This window comes from Mchenga conophoros, linkage group LG17, assembly GCF_057382185.1.
Source record: "Mchenga conophoros isolate Kocher_MC1m ecotype Shallow Benthic linkage group LG17, M_conophoros_male_GT1.1, whole genome shotgun sequence".
Taxonomy (NCBI): domain Eukaryota; kingdom Metazoa; phylum Chordata; class Actinopteri; order Cichliformes; family Cichlidae; genus Mchenga; species Mchenga conophoros.
In genome coordinates this window covers 13701082-13723807 of record NC_140542.1, presented here as the reverse complement: position 1 = coordinate 13723807, position 22726 = coordinate 13701082, and the positions used below count along the sequence as shown (strand labels likewise).

The 22726-nt window shown below is 41.7% G+C and overlaps 1 protein-coding gene across 2 annotated transcripts; it reads left to right on the top strand.

Annotated features, from left to right (window-relative positions):
- The first annotated feature begins 524 nt into the window (after positions 1-524).
- Positions 525-21831, top strand: LOC146555173 (insulin-like growth factor-binding protein 3). Of its 2 annotated transcripts, none has more exons than XM_085251107.1 (4): positions 525-1226; positions 4830-5073; positions 7883-8002; positions 21658-21831. In XM_085251107.1, exons 1-4 carry the CDS (start codon positions 869-871, stop codon positions 21827-21829), a joined length of 894 nt encoding a protein of 297 aa, XP_085107233.1. In that variant the 5' UTR covers positions 525-868; the 3' UTR covers positions 21830-21831. The 2 variants fall into 2 exon arrangements, with proteins under 2 accessions (XP_085107233.1, XP_085107234.1); XM_085251108.1 differs by having other exon boundaries at positions 531-1226; positions 4830-5077.
- Positions 21832-22726: the final 895 nt, after the last annotated feature.

Below are 22726 nucleotides of genomic sequence, written 5' to 3'. Positions count from 1 at the left end.
CACAAGGGGGTCTGGATACCGAGCGAAAAAGGGTCAGGTATGCAGTCTGGTCTGCACGTGCTTGGTAGCTGGCATGTGCATCCAATCTCTGCAGCTTTAGCAGACCAGAGCAGTTAAACAATACCTCTTTGGCTGCACCCACAGTCCAGCATGCAGTCACACTTATACAAACACTATATGCAAAGAAATTATTGTTATAGTATGAGGCCACCTACACCTACCCAGAGGAATGTTTTATCAGTATTGCATGTGGGTGTGGTGGGGGAGCTTGGGGTAACACCAGTGGCACTCACTCACATAGGATTAATGCCAGCAGGAGATCGGACCAGTGGAGCAGAACCCTCAAATTCCCAAACCCGGAGTTTTGGGAGCAGTCACCACATGAGAACTGTCCTTGGTGTAGTTTGTCATCTTATCTGCAAAATGAAAATGAAAGTGATTTATACTAGTAAACAGTATATAAAAAAGCCAACAGCTTCAACCTGCTGACATAACTTGGCTTTTCCTTTTACAGGGGAACCAGATGGACGGAGCAGATTTGGAGCTGGAAGCGCACTAGATGAACAGAACTTAGTAAAATACGTTAAAGGATTCAAAGAGTTGAATGTTTTCAGCGGCTGCCCCCCACTCACCTCCACCCGAGACTGGATATAGCGGTCCCTCATATCGGGGCTCTCCATTTACATTATTCATACGGAGGAGGGTGTGACCTGTTGGCTGTTTTTTTCTGTCTGTATAAAAACGAGAACTTCGCGTAAAAGAAAATACAGATGGAGAAGGCTAGCCAGCTCGCTGTGTCACAGAGAGTCCCCTTAAGCCTACGTGACAACTCACATACTGTCCCTTTGTGACCAGCTTAATCGGTAGAATGCCCGATGTCTGTGTGCTTTGTCTGGTTGCCGCGCTGGCTGCATTCGCCCGGCTCGCCGGCACTGTGGGCCCCGTGGTTCGATGTGAGCCTTGCGACGCCGGCGCGCTCCTGCAGTGCAAGCCGCTGCCGAAAGACTGTGTGGAGCGGGTGAAGGAGCCCGGCTGCGGCTGCTGCATGACGTGCGCCCTCGGAGAGGGACAACCGTGTGGAGTGTACACGGGGCGCTGCGGCTCCGGCTTGACCTGTCGGCACCAGCCCGGGGAGAGCAGACCCCTGCAGGCTCTCCTGGAGGGACGGGGAGTGTGTTCGAGTCCCAAAAAACTGAACAGCGTTCTCATGCCACCGCAAAAAGAAGGTGGGAAGTCTTTTCTTTTCTTTTTTTAATGATTCTCTGACACCTTGTTGCCCGTGTGTGCGTGTTTGTGTGGGTATGTTTGTGTGCGCCCCTGAATGCTATTATGCATTGACTTTGACAGGCGCCCTGCCCATTAGGGTGCTGTTCTTCGCTGACCAAGTCCAACAGTTCCCTCCTGGGTTAAATGTGAGGCATTTATAGTGGCTGGGCTAAAGATGCTGTGACAGAGCTGCTTGTGATTAAAAAGCACAAAGAAAGATGCAAAAACGTATTTTCCGGGCTTTTTGGCAAATCACAACAATACGTGTGTGTCTGTGTTTGGGGGTGGGGGGTTACATTGCACAATTGTGCGCTGGCCTGCGTTAAACAAATCCCACTAGACTCCTAAAAGTTTGACTTCATAACAGGAGTCGTGACTTTCTAAGTTGGAGGGTCCCACGTCAGCTAATACTGCTTTCCTACAAGTCCCTTTGGAACATCGTCCGTAAATACGAAACAGAACACGAGGAGTTTTATGATTGACATGTTACACTTGAAAATAGTTTTAAGAAGAGGACACTACTGCTCCTTCCCTTTCTTCATAATGCACACAGTAGCATATGCACACACAGAGTCCCCCAAACCAGAATTTGCCATTTATATTCTGTAAGTTTATGGTTTATAGTATTTAGCTGAGGCCGAGTGCAGACCATGTCCCTATCTGCTGTGAAGCCCTTATGTTAAAGCTAATGGATTCTTGGACACAGCATGGATGTGCACAGTATGTGCTTCCCTGGTGCAGACAGCCTAGATCACAGCTGTCAATGTCATTTTATATCTAGGGCCAATACAGCCCACTTTGATCTTATGTGGGCTGGACCAGTGAAATTCCCCTCACTCATTTTTTCTACATGCCTCTGTAGTAAATGGAAAATATCTGTCATAACTATGGGGTCAAACTGTAAGTAGTAAATGTGTAAAATACAGATATGTATAACTTAACTATTTTGATTTAGTATAACTGGATGTGACAAAGGTCTTCATAAATAGGAAAAGCTGTAAAACTTGTGAAAATACAGTTAAAAGTCCAAAATGTATGTCCTTCACATTCTCCAAAGGTATCCAAAGGGCCGAATTGGCCTCCGGGCCTTATGTTTGATACCTCTGTCTGACAAAACAGGGATGAAATTCCCAACGCAAGTATTCAAACACACAATCACAGCCAATTAGCATTGAATACCAATGCTAGATTTCTTAACTGTCACACTGAGAGCCATCCTATGCCTGGTCTTTTATTTAAATGTATGGCTGCTGCTCACACTAGTCAAATGGCACACATGTCACCTACATGTGAATACACATGGTTGTGCGTCTGGGCACACAACTGACATCAGGCACCCAAGAGCCCATGTGTGTGTTTTCTTTTTCCTGGTTGTTTGGTTTGGCCACACTAATGCGTGGTGTACAAGCACTCAGCAGTGACAGTGTCATACAAACATAAACACACACACACACACACACACACACACACACACACACACACACACACACACACACACACACACACAAATACAAAGTTCTCATTCTTTCACTTACTTTCCAGCTTCCAGATCCACCTAAAATAAGAACTACCAGTAACAGTATTGACATGGGTATTGATCTGTTTCCTTCGCCATCTGCACAACTGGAGAAGAGATCCAGAAAAGGAGGCGGAGAGGAAGAAAATGACCCCAAGTGCCCCTGTTGGTCAGAGTGTGTTGATGCAGCTCAGCGGTTTCCACAGCCATGTCCCCAGATTCAGCACAGGATCTCCTCCCAGACATTAACAAGCTCTCCTCCTCACCGCAGTTTGTGCTGTTTACCCCTGTGCTATTATACAAACAAATTGCGTAATGTGTCAATCTAAAACACCCCAGACTTCCTAGAAGGGTTATAAAAAAGTTTATATTGACAATAAAAAGGAATGCTTGCAGAAATCTAAAACAGGGCATAATTCTTTTGTCCCTGCTTGTGGACATATATGGCTGTTATTGAAAAGTTTGGGGCAAAACATGTGGAGGGTGCCTCAGGTTGAAAGGCACTTTCAGATTCTGCTCTATTGCAGCACACGCTGTTGTTGACATCCAAGTTGTTGTTCTCAGTTCTCGTGAGCCTGGGAGACTGTGGAGCTCCACCGCATCACTAACTGATCAGGTGGTCACAGAGAAAGGGTGGGCTGCTAGCCTGCCTGCCCACACGAGCTACACCCCTACATGCCCGTCCGCCGCCCTCACCACAGCTCTTAAACACAAAATCTGCTTTGAGTTAACAGTTTTAAACTGTGTTTGGGTGTGTATGTGTGTGTGTGTGTGTGTGTGAGTCGTTGCATGTGTGTTCCCATCATCCCTCTGCCTCTCCAGGACGTCGTCTCTGAGATCAGTAAGCTCCTTCCACTGTGGCCTTGCGGTGGTGTGGTCGACCGGGTGGCACATGGGTGGTAGTTTGGTCCTCTCCTATTTCAGTGAGGAACATCTGAAGCCCCCCTCTTCTTCTCAGACAGATGGTCCCTGCTTTGCTGTGTTTAACAATTTGACAGGAATCTTTGCCAACACCACTGGCTATTAATATACCTGTCCCAGCCTTCTCCCCACCTTATATATGCACACATAAACATATATACAACCGTTTCTTCTAAAGGTCCTTAAAAGGTCTTGTTTACGCTCAGTTCCTCCTTGTGACTCTATCTCTTGGCCTGCATACTGTGGAAATTTGTGGATATGAAATTGTCATGTTTCTGTTTATTACTTGGCTTCAATTCTGGCTCCAAACATCCCACAAGGCAATGAGCTAACTTTATTTTGTCTGCTTTTAACAGGGTCCTCATGCACAGTCAAGAATTTCCTGCTGGATTGAATGAGCACAAGCGAGCATTTTGCAGTCATTTTGTAATATGGCAATTTCTATACAAAACAGAACAGCGATGACATGTTGGCTTTTGATTCTGAGGTCGCAGCTTAAGCTCCACTTGTGCTTTAGAAAAGAGATAATAGGAAGATGTTTCCATTAAATATTAATGAAAAAAAGAAATGGCAATTTTACGTCCATATCAAACAAACCTAAATACACTTTCAATTCAGTTTCATTTATACAGCGCCAAATCACAACTACAGTCACGTCAAGGCACTTTATATTGTAAGGTTAACCCTACAACAATACATACAGATTATTGTATGTACAGAAAAAAAACCTACAATCATATGACCCCATATGAGCAAGCACTTTGGCGACAGTAGGAAGGAAAAACTCCCTTTTAACAGGAAGAAACCTCCGACAGAATCAGGCTCAGGGAGGGGCAACGATCTGCCATGACCGGTTGGGGAGAGAGGACTAGGCTGACTCAGATTTCCAAAAGCTTCTTCTTTACATTTAGACAACTTAACACCTAACAATCTCTGGTGTCTTTTCTTAATTTAATCCAGATATGACAAGTTTTTAAACTGACTTGAGGGTTGTAAAATTTTTACAAGAATCAAGACAGAGAATCAACCATTAAATGTCACTATTTGTCTTTATTAAGCACCAATTTATATGTATGAAACCATAAAATTGTTAAATTGAGAACTTTTCTTTGCACTTTCCATGTAGAAAATGCTGGAAATCAGGTCGAAGACTCTGTCAATGTCACCCAGACAATTCCAGTGCTGCCTGGCGTGGGAACTGTGAAGGATGGACATAGTAGGGGCTCGATGGACACCAGGCCTCCTTTGCACAACATATTAATTCAGAGGGGTGAGAACAGGAAGACCCAGAGCTACAAGGTGGAATCATTATCAGGAGGCGCCAATACGGATGTGCACAACTTCTCTGTGGAGAGCAAGAGGGAGAATGAGTATGTAAGTCACACCAGGCAATGAGATTTCTGTTAAAACTATGAGATTATTGCTGTTTTGGAAAAAAAAATACCTGGAATCTCACTAAATATATAAAATGCCCATGCCTTTCTTTGTATGTATTGTTTTGGGGGCATTTTAGCCTGACTTTAATAAGCTAGTGGACAGAAGACAGGAATGCTGGGAGAAGGACCAGGGAGAAGACACAGTAAATGCCCTCAGGGAAGCTTCAAACCTAGGCCTCAGTATTTAGGCCTTTACACACCAGACGTGTAAAATCTGTCTGACTATATCATGCGTTAATAGTAGTTTAAATTATGACCTCGTAATTTTGCTGGACAAATTTGCGGCATTTATTTTTTCTAACCAAGTTTGATATTTCAGATGTTTTGAATCTGATTAAACAGATTTGAGTAATGAGGCCACTGTAACAATTTTGACCATAGCTCATAATGTGCATCTGTACAGTAATAGTAAATAGTAAAGTAACACTATTTTTCCTCAGACGAATTTTCCCCAAACACAACACTTTCATTGTGGATATACATTACACGAGCAGTTCAGATCTGAAAAATTTGTTATTTTGTGTCACTTTTTTGCATCATGTGGATTGCTGAATCAGCAATCCAAATGCTTATGGCCATTTTTATTTGCTGTCAAATAAAAAGTGTTTACCAAAAGGACTACTGCACACCTGCTTTCTAACAACACTGCCTTGCACACTGCCCATCCCAGTAATGGCACAAATCCCAAGATGAGACGAAAGACTAGTGTCACAGTCTTAGCAGAATTTATTTATTTTTTGCTAGCCAATTAAAATGAGCTCTTTAGCCATTTTGTAGCACTATGGGGGAAAACAACTGCAACCAAAACAAAAACAACCAATTACAGAAATGAAAGTAAGTTGCTACTTGAAAAGTCTGCAACTGAGAGTTGTTAGGAGGTTGTTAGCTTGCTAGGTTTTTAGCTAGCTTTTCATCTGTCCTAGCTCTTTTCACTGCAATAATTATTGTACATTAAGACTAATATTGATTTTTGAACTCAAAAGTAACAGTAGTTGGTCAGCTGCATTATTTATAAGTACTTTTTATTAAAACTGTGCATCATAAAAATTATATATTCTGGGAAAGCAGCCTAGTCATAGAGTGTAACAGTCCGTAATAAAAATCCCATTTATATTCTCCACAGAGATTTTCATTATGAACCATAATTCTGTAACCATAAAAGCAGACTTACTGTGAGCTATTACATTATGACACAATGTAGAAATTCAGCATGATATCCACCTTGATTTAATACAAAAGCATTTTATTCATGATGTCATGGAAAATAACTATAATTGTAAACTGAAACAGAGATGTTTCTGATTTGTGAAGGCGATTGCAACCACAAATATTTAAACTGGCAAACTTCAGGTCACTTTTATACACACGTACAATACAAACTACAATATGTATGCAAAGCTATTATTATATGGCACTGATAACAAATATTTTTGAGACATTACATTTGAGAAAAAGGTTGGAAGTCGATCACTGTGGAATCAGGGATTTGCAATACATTATTTTCTTTACCATTAAAAGTAAATATGTACAGTCTTGTGGCGTTGCCCCTCCCTCCATTTCTTTTATTATTATTTTTTTCCAGAAGAAGTCTTTTTATGATTATGATTTAGCCTATAGCTAATCAGCTTGGTTCAAGGCTTAAAACTCTTTATATAATATTCCAGAAAATGAGAGGGAAATGCAGAGCAGAACTCTTCACCGTGTTTCAAACAACAGAACTTTTTTGCTAGCTAATTAACTCACCAACTTTATTATATTTTTTAACAACATTAAGTCTGGATAAGTTATTCTGAAGAAATGCCATTAGCAGTGAAAATAGAAGAGAGTTCAAATCAATAGCTGCAATCAAGACATGTATTATGCTTGCTGATATGCCACGATGCTGCGGCACCATTTGAAGCAGTGAAATGTAAATGATGATATGTGTTTGCACGTTGTTGAGGAATATTTGCAACCCAGGTTTCAACAAACTATACCAAGTTCTGACACTATTTAGTGTTGAATTAACAAAAGAAAGCTCTCTATAAAGATCTATAATCTATAAAGAAGCAAACTGTGCATTAGCCAGTTTGTCTCATAGATAAAGTAGGTCAACATTCCACTGTGGCCCAACTATGATCGCATAAATGCATACTGTCAAGCCATGGTAGGTGGTATGAATGTGTAGCTTCTTTCATGTGCAGGAAAGAAACAAAATACAAACAATATGGCAAATCTCTCATTATAGCGGAGCTATACGGTGCAATTTGTGGTCCAAAAATCCACAGGGTACTTTTATGTTATCTACTATTGTTTAAACACCAGTAGTTTTGATTACAAACATTTTGTAACAGAAGGTACCACTTTTTCACAAAGTGACTATCTCATTTTGGGATTTAACCTCTTCAACCTGGACCTTACAGTGTGTTTGTTTCTGCACTTCGACACGGGCTCAGCATAGGTTGCTCAAACTTACAGAACTTTATTTAAAACTGCAGGAAAAATCCAGAAGCTCAATGGCATGTTAAACATATTATAAGAATAAGTATAAGAATAATGGATTACATCAGAATTGATATGATACGTTTAGCTTTGGAGCCGATTAGTAGGATAAAACATTAAAGGTTCAACACGGTACCTTTTATAGGCTTTGATGTTCACCACAAACTTTTGAACTTGCATGGCTGTGCCCGGTGTTCTTCCTGTTTGTGAATGTGTAAGGATGGCGGCCTAATATTAATGCTTTTGTTTGCTATGTTGCTAGGGGCCATGTCGGCGGGAGATGGAGAGCATCCTTAACAGCCTTAAAATCAGCAACGTGCTTAACCCGAGAGGCTTCCGCATACCCAACTGTGACAGAAAGGGTTTCTACAAGAAAAAGCAGGTGACTGGTTCTCCCTGCTGTTTTATCTCTGTTGTTTCTTTATACCTCGTCTCTGTCCCTCAAACACACACACACACCCACACCTGCGGACATACAAATAGACCCACCGCATGCCTGAACACTTCCAAAGAATCCTCAAAGACTCATCCCAACCACCCACACTTACACAATCCCCCTTTTTTGCAGCCCAGGTTGCCTTGACAGCCACATCAACACTATATTATCAGAATGGCTAATAACCATGTATTACTCCAGTAAATGCACTCCAGCCGTCTGACTCATGCCTCACAGGAAATGAAGTCGGTCAGGTGTGTTTGTGGGTGTGTGGTGTGGGAGAGTATGGGGGGTAGGGATGTAAGAATGTGGTCCAGGAGTGTGTGTGGCATGGTAGATGTGGCAGCAGGGGAGTATATGTATGGCGCTTGTTTGATGGCAGTAGTTTGGTGTGGGAGAGTAGGTGTGGGGTGCTGTTGGCGAGGTAAAAAAACAAACAGGCTGTCACTGGTTTAGTTTTTCACGTTCGTAGTGCAGACTGGGGCCACCCATAGGCTACTCATTTGAAAGATGGCAGGGGGGAGCAAAGAAGCTGACATTTGGCAGAGCACTGTAGGTGGGTGACATGTGCTGTGACCTGAGGGAAAAAGGGATAAGACGGCGGAAGGTGGTGGATGAAGAGGAGGGCTTGTGGGCCATTAGTGAGACACACAATGTGACAAATACCACTATCCAATTTCCTGGGGTGGGGAGTCTTATCGGAGGGATTCCACAGGCCCATTCTGAGAAAAGCATGAGTCACCGAAAACCCCCTACAAGCACCATGAGTCAGAGTCCAACTCAAGCCATAACACACACACAGAAAAAAAAAAAGAAAGAATTGTCTTCTAAATTCTTACCTCACTCTTTCCCCACGGTCTCTCCACAGTAGTTTCATTGCTACTTTCATTAAAGTCAGCCTCTACCTTGCTCATTTCCTGGATTCCTTCAACAAAATATCTACCGGGAAAGTGTCAGTTCTGGTTGGAGTGTTTGCAAATGTGTGTGTGGCAGTGTGCCAACTCCTGTCGCCCTTTTCTCAGAGCACCAGTGGGGTGCGGAGTGTTGTGTTAAATCCGTCTCAGGGGATGTGCCTTCACGGTGTGTTGTAGAGATTTATGACCGGAAACATGGTGAAGAGGAGACCGTGTGAACCGTCTAGGGTGACAATACTTTGAAAAGAAGGGAGCAGGGAAAGGAGGTGGGAGGGATGAGGTTGGGGGGAAGGACTAAACAGAGAAAAAAGTAGCATAACTTTATACCTAATATGCAGGTTCTGTACCTCTGTATGAGTATATCCCCTCAAATATGAAATGCTGTAGAAATGTAGCTTTTTATTTAACTTTTAGCGATGATGGCTCAGGGGGAACTAAAATTAAGAACTTTAAGTCAGCGTTTTGCATCCTTAATTGCGTTACAGCACTTTTGAAGTGCTTGTCAGGAAGACGCTGATGATGGATTAAATAACATTTTCACACACAGATTCACAGAAGTGAAAAAGGAGAACAGAAGTTATACTATTCCAATTGTGTCTATGTTTCTGAAGTTCCAGTAAATAACTGTGTGTTTATCTAAATCTGAATAGTGCATGCTGCGTGTCCGTATCTGCAGCTTAAGATGAAAAGCCCTTAAAGGCCACATATAATTGTCATTTGATTTTTTTTTAAGTACAACAGCAGACAAAAGCGATTTAATAGATGTTGAATTTCAGTTGCAGTTTTTTTATGACAAGAGTTTTTTTTTCCACAACTTTTGCTTAAAGTACTATCACGTCCGACAGTTGATAATACAAGACCTCTTCCTGGTAGTTTCAGGGAAACCAGAAAGTCCTGTATTCAGCTTAGGGACTTTTTTTTTGAAAGGCAGGAGCTCAAACCGTTTTATGTGCTAAGTGTAACTGCTTTTCTCATTGAAATCAGGAAATGGGCCTTAAAGATTTTTTCAAAGTCACTGCATGTGGGCGGGCATGGATTTGACTCATTTCAGTAACAGTTAATTCTAACAGTGACATTTTTAATGGCCAAAGACAAAAAAAAATCAATTAAATAACCACTTGATAGCTTATATAGCTTATATTTCTGCTGAACTCTCCGTGTAATTTGCTCAGTTGTTGCAGAATGTATCTTTCTGGGATTATGCTGGCATGTTTGTTGTTGAGCCATTGACTGTGAAAGGTTTTAATTAGAGTTGGGGAGTAGAGAACGGCATGTAATAAAACTAGTAATTTAACAGCATTTTCCCGGAGCTTGCTGGTAGTTAATTAACTTCTAAAACTAAAACTAAAATTGTGGGCCATAAAAAGACTGGAAGTTTAAAAAATATGACTTGTCTACTGTAATGAAGGCTCTTTTCCTGTCCAGATCCTTCCCACTATGATGGCATACCCAGGTGAAGATCCTGTCATGGTACTGTGGTGGCCATCCATAGGCATCCATAAGCTGTATTGCATCAGCAGGGGTCATTGTTAAAATGTGATAACTTTTTTTGTAGTGGGCTGAAGCTGGACTTTGCCCTTTGCCACTATTTCTATTTGCATTTTTTTTTTTTTTTTTTTGGATAGAATTTGTTGGTTCAGTCAAAGTGCGGTCAAGAAATGGTGGTGGTCTCAGGCCATGTCCACACTAATACGTTTTCATTTGAAAACACATCTTTTTCTCTTTGTTTTGGCCTTCCGTCCACACTGAGGCGGCGTTTTGAAAACGCCCTCCAAAGCGGATACTTTGGCATCACAGTGTGGACACAGCGTGGACAGCGAACAGTGTGGACAGTGAACCTGGAGCCTTTTTGAAAACGATGACACATTTTAGTCATGTGATGCAGTCGTGTGACCAATTAAACTAAGATAGTGGAGGCATTAAACAGCAGTTGTTTTGTTTGCTCTCAATCTATTAAAGATTGATATCAGTCTGTACATGCTCCAGATAGGTTTTTTTCAAATTCTTTAATTCTCACTCGCTTTTGCAACTTTGCACTTTTGTGTTACTCACAGCAACAACTCCACCTCATTGTCAGTCCATTTAAAAAAAAGGTCGAATCGTCTTGCGTTTCACGCATGCGCAGTACTGGCGTGTAAGTGTTTTCGACCTTTTCAATGTGGACGCACAACTCTGTGAAAGCGACTGAAAATGATAGTGCAGACAAAAACACCGTTTTCAAATTCATCCAGGCTACTGTAGACGTGGCCTCAGGATCTACTCTCTGCTTTTTGCAGACGATGTGGTTCTGTCATCAAACAGTAACCTCCAGGTCACAGTGGCAGTGGGGTGGTTTGCAACAAAGCGTGAAGCGGCTTTGGTGAGAATTAGCCCCTCCAAGTCTGAGGCTATGGCTCTCAATGGGGAAATGGCGGCATTCATACTTGCCCCCAATGGAGGAGTTCATATCTCAGGGTCATGTTCATGGGTACCCTGCCATCCTTTATGATGGAAGGATGGTGTGGTGTCTATGATCAAGAGCTGTGTGCGAGGAGCTCATTTCCAGTCAGGGCAGGAAATAAGTTTCTTGTTCCGACTCTACAATAGAGGCAGGTTGAGGAGCTTTGTGATTCAGAAGGGATCCTTCCACATTGGAAGAGCTGGTCTAGGCATCTGAATAGGATGCCTGCTGGTTGCCTGCTTAGTTAGGTGTTTTGGGCATATCAATGTGTGGGCTGATCTCAGGACTAAACCAGGATACACTAGAGAGAGAGTGCCTCTGGGCTGGTTTGGGAATGCCTCAGAGCCTAAGTGCCTGCCATGGATAAGTGACAGAAAGTGGATGTTTGCCATCCCTTTTCTCTTCCAGAGACATTTATAATAAAATAGGATTTGTAATGTGTCCACCTTCATTGCGGTCTGCTGTTAGATTTTTAGAGGACTGAATGCAGTTTTCATTCCATTCCATCATCCTTCTCCCTGCATAGCTATAGGAGTATGTAAATGAAGACATTTATGAAAACAATGCGTGGCTATGAATATGGCTTAATGCATTTGTCAAAACAAAGTAGACGCTTCTGGCACACCATAACTTACTTCCAAGACAACAAATTGTGAAGCTGTCAAAGCTGACCCTAAAGACACATGCGTTTGGTCAAACATTGTTGCACGAGTCAAACAAAAAGGTTGTTATGTATCCTGCAAGTGTTGCTGGAGTTTTAAACAGGTAACCCAGTGACGACCCTAACTTTAACCCCAACCCTATATTTTTGAGAAATATATGGTTTTTGAAAAAAAAAAAAAAATGTAAACAGTTTTTAGGATCAGTTTGAATAGTTATTTTCTTTTTTCACTGTTAGCCAAGACTTGAGAAGAACATTTTCTTAAATAAAATAAGTTAGGTTATAGTTAGGGTTAGGGTTTGAATTGTCATGAATCCATAGGCAACTTGTGGAACATGTGCAAAAGGGTGAGTGTGGCTCAGAGCTCATACAGCAATGTCATTATAGATAAACAAATGTTCAGACAAGTTGTCGCATGCTATTTGAGCTGAATGAGTTATTCTGCTGCGTGCAATACCCCCACCTGGACTCAAGTCTCTAGAAGGCAGGGTTCTGACTCACAGACATGTATGTAAACCCAAAGCTGACTCAGTTACCAACTGAATAATGTACATTGAACTACTTTTGTCTCAACAGTTTAACATTATTTTACACCATTGGTTAGGTTTGCTATGGTTCAGCTTGTTCCACTGTCAAGTTAGTGGTAATTTGGAAAACAACACTTTCAAAGTGGTTCCCCGGCACTATTTTTATTTAATCATATTTTGGAAAAAGAAAAAGTATTAGACTATTTAGCTCCTATGGACTGTCCATATAAGTGCATATACTCCCTCTCAAGTCAGTTCCTCCCATCCTGGAATGACTCCAACTCCACTATAATGAACTGTAGGTAGCAAGGTTAGTCGTGGCTCTACTGCAGCCCTGGTGAGTTTGCTTGCGTGGCACATGGACTGTTTCACTATCCGAGACAGATTCTAGTAAGAGTCGCTGTATAGCTAATTCCATTTTTCTAGAGCAGAAGAAGAATCACTGTCCCAGTTGCATTCTGCAGCTATGGGGTTTAAGTGTCTGGATTTTAGCTAAATGACACTGAGGTCCATCACAGCACTAGTCAGACTAGTGTTAGGGGAAGGACTAGAGATAGGGGGTTAACAGCACCTGAACTTTCAAAAATAAGAGCAATAGAATGAAAATGAAATAAATGCTGAAATAAGTCATAATTAATTTATTCCTCCAATAAAAAATCTATGTGTCGGAAACACTTCAAGTTGTGTTAATCATTCAAGCTTCATTCAACCTCTGTTGCTGTACTTTTCTATTTAAATGCAAAATGGTGCAGCAATGTAGCCAGTGAGGAGAGTGGAAGCAGTAGCCTTGACCTCTTAACATTCACCCAGTCACAGGTGACTGGTTTAAGGGTGGGGTCAGGGTTAAGGTTAGGCTTCCATCTTACCTCTTTGGCATACCCATGCTCACGTATCAACCCTATAGTTGTGTTATTTTCATATAAGAAAGGTACGTGCCATTAGCAAAAAACTGCAAGGAGGAACCTATTTTTAGCTGGAGTTATATGAATTGGCTCAGTATCCCCATTCAGGCCAGGCATTCCCAACACTGACCACTCATTACATCCCTCAAAATCTCACTCTCTCTTTAATTCATCATTTCACCACCCATCATTACCCCCATTGTGCCGTGCCTACGGTCATCCACACATCTTTTGTTCTGCTTGCCCGCTCCATCATTCCGTCCATCCTGCCCTTCCACCCACCTGGCTTTTCCTTCCTTGTTTGGACAGGAATCACCCTGCAGAGGGTTGTGAATGGAACGACAGTGTGTGTCTCTGTGTGTACTCTTTTAGAGTTTTGAGTGTGTGTCAAGAGGAAGAGGAGCAGGAGGAGGAGGCTGTGGGTTAAGGATTTGAGCCAGGTGCCTGTGTACCCTTCTGCGTCCTCATTCACTAGGTCCTGACACTGCCAGGCCCATAAGGGTTGACTTATTGAGCGTGACTCAGAAGGATCTGTGGAAATGTACACACCAACCACAATGGCTTTATAATAACTGGCCAACCTTTGGGGATCCAGACAGCTATTTTCACCCTGTCTCTCTCTAGTTCTCTTCCCTCCCTAGATTTATAATCCATCTCTCTTTCTTCTTCACTTTGAAATATAAGCCCCTTTTTCCAGTGTCTCATGCATAATACGCAGAGCAGGGGAATATTTTTATTATTGATGCCAACACAGTACCTAAATTTAGATGCCGATAACCAAACTGTACTTCTCAGTAGTTTTACTTGAGCATATTAACATTTTCAATAAATAAAAAAATCCCTTTTTCATGCTGCAAATTAGGCAACTCTGTAAAGTCCTGAAAGGTGTTATTCATATTCTTGTCAGAGGAATTTCCATTTATTTTCATATTTCAGATAAATGTTTGAAATGTATTCAGTTTGGTGGCAAAGTAAAGGAAATGTGTGATGATGATATTTCTGATGCTAAAAGTAAATACCTAATCTTTTATTGGTGATTGCGGCTCGTGAGAACCAATATTTAATAGCGCAAACAAAACAAAGTGACAGACCTAAATCACCTAAATCAAAGTCTGAATCAGTTGCCACAAGGTGTCAGCAGCAGCATCCTGTAGTGTAACAGTAGTGATACAGCGTAAGTCAATATGTAAGCACAACAGCAGCATAGGTGGTGTTTTTCTCTGAAATTTTAAGTAAAAGTATAGGTTACACACAAGTAAAACTTTGAAACTCTTCCCCAACCTTGTCACACAAAAAAGCTGAAAGTGAACATTATTTTCTACCTACAGTATTGTGTTATGTCCCGGTCTAGGAGTACAGAAGCGCAACAAAGGGGTTCAAAAGGGTGTCCCCACCCCGTCCCATAAGCCAGACCCAATAGCCATTTTATCATTAAAGGTGAGGTTTATTGCTATACCAATAACACCAAAACTGAAAGGATAAACTCCAGGGTGAACAAAGGCCAAAATAACAAACCAAACAAGCTATTCCCGAAAAGTGCTACCTCAACCCTACATGAAACAAAACCAAACAAAAGACAAGTGCTACCTCGAACTCCCTAGCTTCATAAACAAGACAAAGCGTCCAAAATTATATAGACAGTTCACCTCTTCTGCTTTAGTGCTATTTACAGATGGACACGACTATTTACAATACTATATAAAAAACCTAGTTGTTGTCAAAATACACACAAGATCAAGCACTGCAAGTTTGGAGGCTGAAGACAGATCTGCTGCTGCCAGTTGCTGCCAGGGGAACAACTGCTGGAGACGGGCTTTTTGAAGCAGCCAGTTGATAATAGGGGCCAATCAGCAGCCGCCAGACCAAAGCCAGCCCAAAACAGCTCAACCAATCAGGAGGACCTGGAGAGACTCTTAAAGGCACAGAAGACACATACAAAACAGTCCAGACATGCTGACACACACTAATTCAAAATATGGCTGTATCTTGGGTCCACCTTTTTAAGTAGTTGCTTAAAGCCCTGCCTTAAGCAACTACTTAAAGCAGCACCATTAACTCCATCAGTAATCCATAAACGATTTATTCTTCCTCTCATATGGAATGCAGATAGCAAGCGCTCCGGCAGTGCTGGGTTTGAGCCATTTATTTATTTTTTTATTTATCTTTCCATGCTATGTGTTTTTGCCTCAAGTGGTGAAACAAGTTTGTTTCTTCCACTTTTAGCAGGAAGATCTTTCTTGCATATTTTGCATTGTTGGGGTTGCTGAAGTAGCTCTCTGTTTAGGCTCTCAGATATGCCTGTCTTGTCGTTCGTGATAGGGAACGTAAATGCACAGTGCTCTACCATTAACAGTAATGTAAATATAATTTTTTTAACATGAAAAAGTATATCTGTTTTTCAATAAATTATAATATTTCCAAAGTTACTGACCAAAAATAATGGCGATTATTATTTTTGCTTTAATTGAACTCAATTACATGTGCCAACAAACATGTATGAATGTTTTTTGGGAGGTATACATCCATTAGCTGCAACATTAAAATCACTTGCCTAATATTATGTCTCAGCTCTGTTCTGACAGGACATGCTGGCAGAACCTCTGGGGGTGTCCTGGTTGTCACTGGAATGTTGGCAGTGTTTCCTTTAGGATTCTGTGTGTTACTGGATGCAGACTGTGGAGCAGCGCATCCATAGACACTTGATCAGGTTAGCATCTTGTACTGCGAGAGCCTGCTCTTATTGGGGTGTGCCATTGGCATTTTAACCCTTTACAGCCGATCGGAGCGGGCACGCTCCATTTGTAACTATTTTTAAATCCCGGTAGCACTGCAACCACGTAAGCTAGCGCAATAATTTTTTTTGCATATGAAACCGGAGGAGTTGTACTTACATCTTATGCCATCAGCTTGTCCTAGGTCACAGTTTCCTTCCACATATAGCTTTGCAAAAACTGCATAAAAATCACTTGCAGCAACAAAAACATGATATTCCAGAAACACGCTTCGCCGATCCGATCAGCTGTTTGTAACACTTCCTACGTCCATCAGCGCGAACTATCACATGACCGCATGACCTGCCCGAAACCGGAAGTGACGTCATTTTGCGGAAATGTAGTTTTTTTACGATCGGGGCCTTATGAGCCTATACTTGTGTTTTAAAAAGTTATGTTTGAGTTTATGACTTTCTGTGTCGTTTCTGGGATGCTTAGGACTCATATTGCACTGCTGGAAATAGTTTATTTTGATGCATATGCTGTTATTTTGCAAATTTGCACTATAATATTTATTTTCGTTTTTCCTGCAGTGTATAAAAATTGGTGTATTTCAAAAATAAAACTATGAAGACACTCAAAATAAATTTCCTGTGGTGGGAAACTAGTTTGTGCAACTTTTTTGTATTTACAGTTTTGAGGGATGAGCCTCTTAAATTTCTCTAACTAGAAATATATGTTAAAAAAACAAAAACGATTTTCAATTTTTTTGTAGTTTATTGCACTTTTTTGCAATTTATGTAATTATTATGCACCTAATGCAGACATATTATTAAAGTTTGGGCTATAATGGTTGTATTGATGTATAGCAACTTGAAATGCTCCCAAAAATGGCTCCACAGCATGTAAAAATATAATATAAGCTCTGGCGGACTTGGTTCTATGGTAGGTCTTAAAGGGTTAAGATTCATAGTACGTATGTGTCAAATTAACATTCACATAAGTAGTTAGACTTAAGGGTTACCAGGAGAACACAGAATGATCCATGTTATTCACCTACACATTTTTTTCCCAAAATATCCCTTTTTGCTTTTCGCTAAAACAGAGTAGGGTCTTGATAAGGATTATCAGCTATGATGACTTGGATCTCAGAGGGTTAATGTAGCTGACTCTGTCACACTAACTATATTACACTATATGTAACACTGTTGTATCTAAAAGATAATCAATGTTTATCATAATAATATTAAATAGATCGATGTAGCTTTAACACAAGTAGAAATAAATGAAGCTTTAATGTGCAAATATTGGCTAGTAGGTGGTTATGTTTATGGTTAACAGAGTGCTTAACAAATTATTGATGTTATAAATTATACATGTCAAAAACGTGTGTGAAATTAGACATGACTTTAATCACTGAGCTGAGTTAAATTAGTTATTAAATTAAACCCAAACTTGACTACCATTAAAATGAATTTTCTGCTGCAAGTAAACAGCAATTTGGCATTTGAATTGAATTTGAACTGTAAAACAGTACATTTGGAAATTATTATTACATGAAACAGCAATAGTTATATTTTATTAGTAAATACTTTTTAATCATCTTTAAAGAGCTTGTGCAAACTGGGGGATGAGCCATTAGAGAAACATCAAAAATTAAATATGTAATTTTTAATAATGTTAATAAACCTTACATTGGGTGGTGGTCTAATAAATTTGTTAAGCAGTGTATATGTAGAAATCTTTCTCTTAGAGATAATCGTCCAAATACACTGTTTTAAATTTACCCTCTTCTCCCTCTATGGTTTGACCACATCGAGTCATTACTTATATTGATCTCCCTTCTTCCAGTCTACCACTTTGTAAACTTGTGAAGCAATATTTAAGACTCTATTTTAAAGTTTGTGTGTTGCCAATATTCTAAAACAAACAAATTATTCTGGAGTTCTCTTCACTTAGACACTTTTTTAAAGAAAAAGCAATATCCTGCAGCTACTCCCAAATGCACTTGCAAGCACATACAGATGCCCGCTTGATTACATAAATACATATACATGCGCCCATACACACACACACAAACACATTGCATTTTATGAGCTGGTGTTTATCCAGTGGTCAGACCAGGCTCTTTTTAATGTGCGTGAAGCCCAGCAGCCTTGCTGTTAGCTATTAAGATCAGCATTACAAGAGCTTGCATTCATGCACACAACGCACATGCATGCACACCTCATAAAGGTAGCATTATGGCTTTGCAAGGTAGATGAAATATGCTTTGTTTTTTGTTGCTTTTTTTAGTGACAACCATGTGGACCAGGCAGGGCTAGTTTTGGGGCTATGAGGCTCAATATAGGGCATGGGATTTAGGCTGGCGCAGGGTTTGGACTCTGCATGTGATCGGGTGACTGTGGAGGCTGTTTGAGTAAAGCAAACTCATCGTTATGTTAAGAAACCAGTTTGAAATGATCTGAGCTTTGTGCCATGGCTGTTATGCTGCACTAAGCCAGCATAAGATAGATACACTGTGTCATGAAGGGATGGACATATTCAGCAGAGAGAGTACATCCATGGAGAGTAAGAGAGAGTAAGAGAAATCAGGTGAAAAAAAACAAACAATGAAAACCATCCACTGCAGCTGCTGTCTGCTCTTTTTGTGCTACTTTTTGTTAACTTTTGTTCTCCCTTCTTGGTGAACTTAGCTGTTGTTCCCTTTCCAGCTTTTCAACCGGTCAGCATTGGCTCTGTGCGCAGCATCATCTGTAGTGACATTCACTGCTTAGTGGATCTTTTGTACTTATGCGTGTGTTTGGAGTGAAGCACTAAAGAAAGGACTGCAGAGGCTGGAATAGAAATTAAAAGGTAGCCAAGCAACAGGGATAAGCACACATGCACATTTTTCCTCTCCTTTCCATCTTTCCAAGGGGACAGGAGTAGGAAGACGATAACAACCAAAATACTGAGTTCACAGACAAGAATGCCTGGATGATGTTAGGGGCACATGTGGTCGTGTACCTATCTCCAGACTCCACTAGTTGTTAGTGAGGTATTTTAATAGATTGCTGTCTCTATAAAGCTGCCTTTGATCATGCACTCAGGCTGTACATGAATCTTGATTACACTGGAAAAAGGACACCTGATCACACTCCATCTGTCTCCCTGTGCCAAGGAACATTGCAGTTTTGTTTACAATGTTTACTGATAGATGTTAGAAATCTAAGTATAGCACTCAGTTTGAGATTGAAGTGCAGATTTTCAGCTTTTAATTTGTTGTTTTTTACATCCCTGACTGATACACTGGCAAGTTAAAACACTTTAACCTGTGTCTGACTTCCTTCACTGCTCGGGCCAACACCTTAAGCATGTTACTAAAATGCAATCTGACACTTTCCCTAAATGGGGTACTGCATTCATTTAGTTTAGTCTTTTTTTTTCTTTTTTTTTAAGAAAAGTTGGGCTTAGAGATTAGAGATTCAGGTTCTCAGGTCATCATCAATGATAATTTAGACCTAACAGAGCTGTGGGTGATTGGTGTGCATAATGTAATAAAAGTTAAAAATTAAAATTAAGTATGAAAGGCTGAGTGAAACAGTGTTTGAACTCATGCAGAAAAGACATAGAAAGTGTTGGTGTGCAAAGAAAAACATATGTGCTCTTTACAGTACTGTCATGGTCCTGGGCCATGTTGGCCCAGTGTTCTTAGTTTTCTTGTATGTTTGTATTTTGTTCCCTATTTAGGCCATGTTTCCTGAGTTGCCCTGTTGTGTTGTTCCCTAAGTGTTTTCCCTTCGTGGCTTTTACCCCCTGTGTATTTATGAGCCCTCGTCTCTCCTTATGTTTTATTCCATGTTTCCCCAGCCCGTTATGTCTTTTTTCCCCGTGCTCTCTCTCCTCCTGTCTGAACCTCTGTACTTCCTGTTTGACTCTGCCCGTCTCCCGTCAGTGTTATGTTCACCCCGCCCTGTCTCGTTATGGTTATCTGTGTCAGCTGTGTTCCCCGTGTGTTCCCACTTTCCTCGTTAACCCTCTGTGTATTTCTGTCTGCGTCTCCTCTGTTCGGCGTCGCGTTCTCCCTCCCTCCCTGTTGTGTGGATCTTCCTGTGTCTACCTGCGAGTGTTAGTTTACTTTTCCCCAGTTTAGTTTTGTATTTCCTGTGTTCTGCCGTGCCAGCATTAAAGCTGTGTTTCTCGAGTTCATCCCCGTGTCTGTGAGTTTTGCATTTGGGTCCTCCTCCTGCTTGCCACACAGCGATCCATGACAAGTACATACTTTCTGATCACACACCTAGACTGCCGGTACTTACCGACGGTTGCCATCGAGGCAGACAGGCGTATCTCGGTCGTGGCTGGACTTCTTACCTCTCTCTCACCACTCCCACGGTGGGAGATGATGGGAGCTAAGAGGAGTGGGACAATTTGAGATCTGAACCTGGTTTAACTGATTGTGCTGTTCCATGTGTACCCCCAAAATGCACCTCATAAAGTTGCCACTCTACAAAGCCGAACCTCCTGTGGGACATCTGATATTACTGCGTACATGTGTGGGAGCAGGTGGGGGGGTGGGGGTATGTGTGCAGCACATACAATTCTTGTTTGTGTGCTGCTGCGTATTTGCTAACGTGTGTTTATACTCACATGCGCCCCGTGCACTGGGGCAGGCCATAATTAACTCCAGATGATTTTGAGTGCCTGCCAGCTTCCCAGAATAGCAGCACTGGTTTGCAGCCCTCCAACTGGCCTTGGCAAATATTTTAGCAACCCCATGTTTACCTTCACACTCTACACTCTCACTCACTCAGAGCATTCCTCATTCCAAGCGCCTCTCTATCAGAAATAATCTGCTTTTTCATCATTTACCCCCAGTGGCCGGTAGCACAAAGTAAACTCCTCCACAGCACCTAAATTGGGCAAACTCAACAGCATGCTGCCCACACATAATGCTGCTGCAAAAGCTCTCCTGCTCTAATCATGATGCATTTATTACTGTCTTACACAAAGCAAACCCCTGCATTGTGTGTGTTGTGTATCGCTGATGTTTTACTCACATAAAAACTCAGGTAGCAGGGCATTCCACTCCGTGATCGACGGGTTTGTCTAATGAGAGTTCTGCTGAGGCATGACTTGGCCTGCTGACAAGCATCTGAGATCTGAAAACCAACAGAGGGATGGGGTGTTATTATAATACAAGCATGCACATTGAAGGTGGTGTTGTTAAAGCTGTGTCAAGGCATTAATTCCTCTCCGTGGAAACGCTAATCTGTTTTCCCAGTGTGTCTCAGAGGGATAAGTCCTCTGCTACCTTTTTAACCCCACCCAAACTAGAGGTGGATGTCAAAGCTCGATGAGCGATGATCTTGCTTATGACACCGGTTGGTGTACCTTTGGTTCTGTGAAATCGAACAAGTGGCAGACTAAACTTCTTTGTCTTCTCTTCCTCGTGTTTTTTTTACAGTGCCGTCCGTCCAAAGGCAGGAGGCGGGGCTACTGCTGGTGCGTGGACAAATATGGGCAGCCTCTCCCCGGCTACGATGGCAGGCAGTGGGGCGAGAAGCAGTGCTACAACCTGGAGAGCAAATGAGAGGATGGAGGAACAAAAAGTGGATGGAAAGGGGAAGACGGTGTAATATGGGGGAGGGATGGGCGAGGGGGTGAGGGGGGCGAGAAAGAACGAGATCCCACTGTGCTCTTGCATTTAGTTTTATGTAAACATCTGAAGGAACTCTGGACCTCTGATTTCAGGTCCTGCTTCTGTTGGAGGGAGGGAAGGGGGGACTAGGGGAAGGTGAGGGGGAGGGGTAAAGGATAGCGCACAGCCTTCTGTCCATCACAGCTATCTGTCCTGTGCTAGGGGGAACCACCTCTGTCCTTTTTTTAAAATAAAGGTTTAAGCTGAAAGCTGGGGAGGGGAGGGGGACCCGTCAACTGCACTATTCTTTTAGAGAGAGGAAGGAGGGATTTTTCCACTCACTTTAAAGAGGAGTTGTTTGTGACTGTGACCTGCACCCCCACCTCTTAAAAAACCAACGCCATTGTTTGTTTGTTTGTTTGTTTGTTTGTTTGTGTTTGTGTGCCCATCTGCCAGTTAGTAACTGCGTGTGTGTGTGGCTGTGTAACATGCATGCACAGCTCCATGTCTGCATGCAAGTGGCGTGTGAGTTTGTGTGTTTGTTTGTGTAAATACTGCATGTCACTAAACTCAGTTTAGAGATGTCTGACTGCCCATCCCCAGGCCCTGCTCCATTAAACAATGCAGAAAAAACATAGCACTCTGGCTCAGGGTCCATTATTAAGTGAAGGATTATAAAATATTAGATGGTAGGGCTTCAACTTTTTAGTGCAGCTCGGGGGGCAGCCTTGCTGTTTCTAGTTCCTTGTTACTAACCTGCAGGGCAAAGGGATTGGAGGCAGTCCATGCAGCCACAGTGCCTTAAAAACTAGCCTTTCATTACCTCCTCTTCAGATTCAGCTCTTCCTCTTCTTCAGTAGCATAAAGCAATACTTCACTGAAAAGCTACCTTATG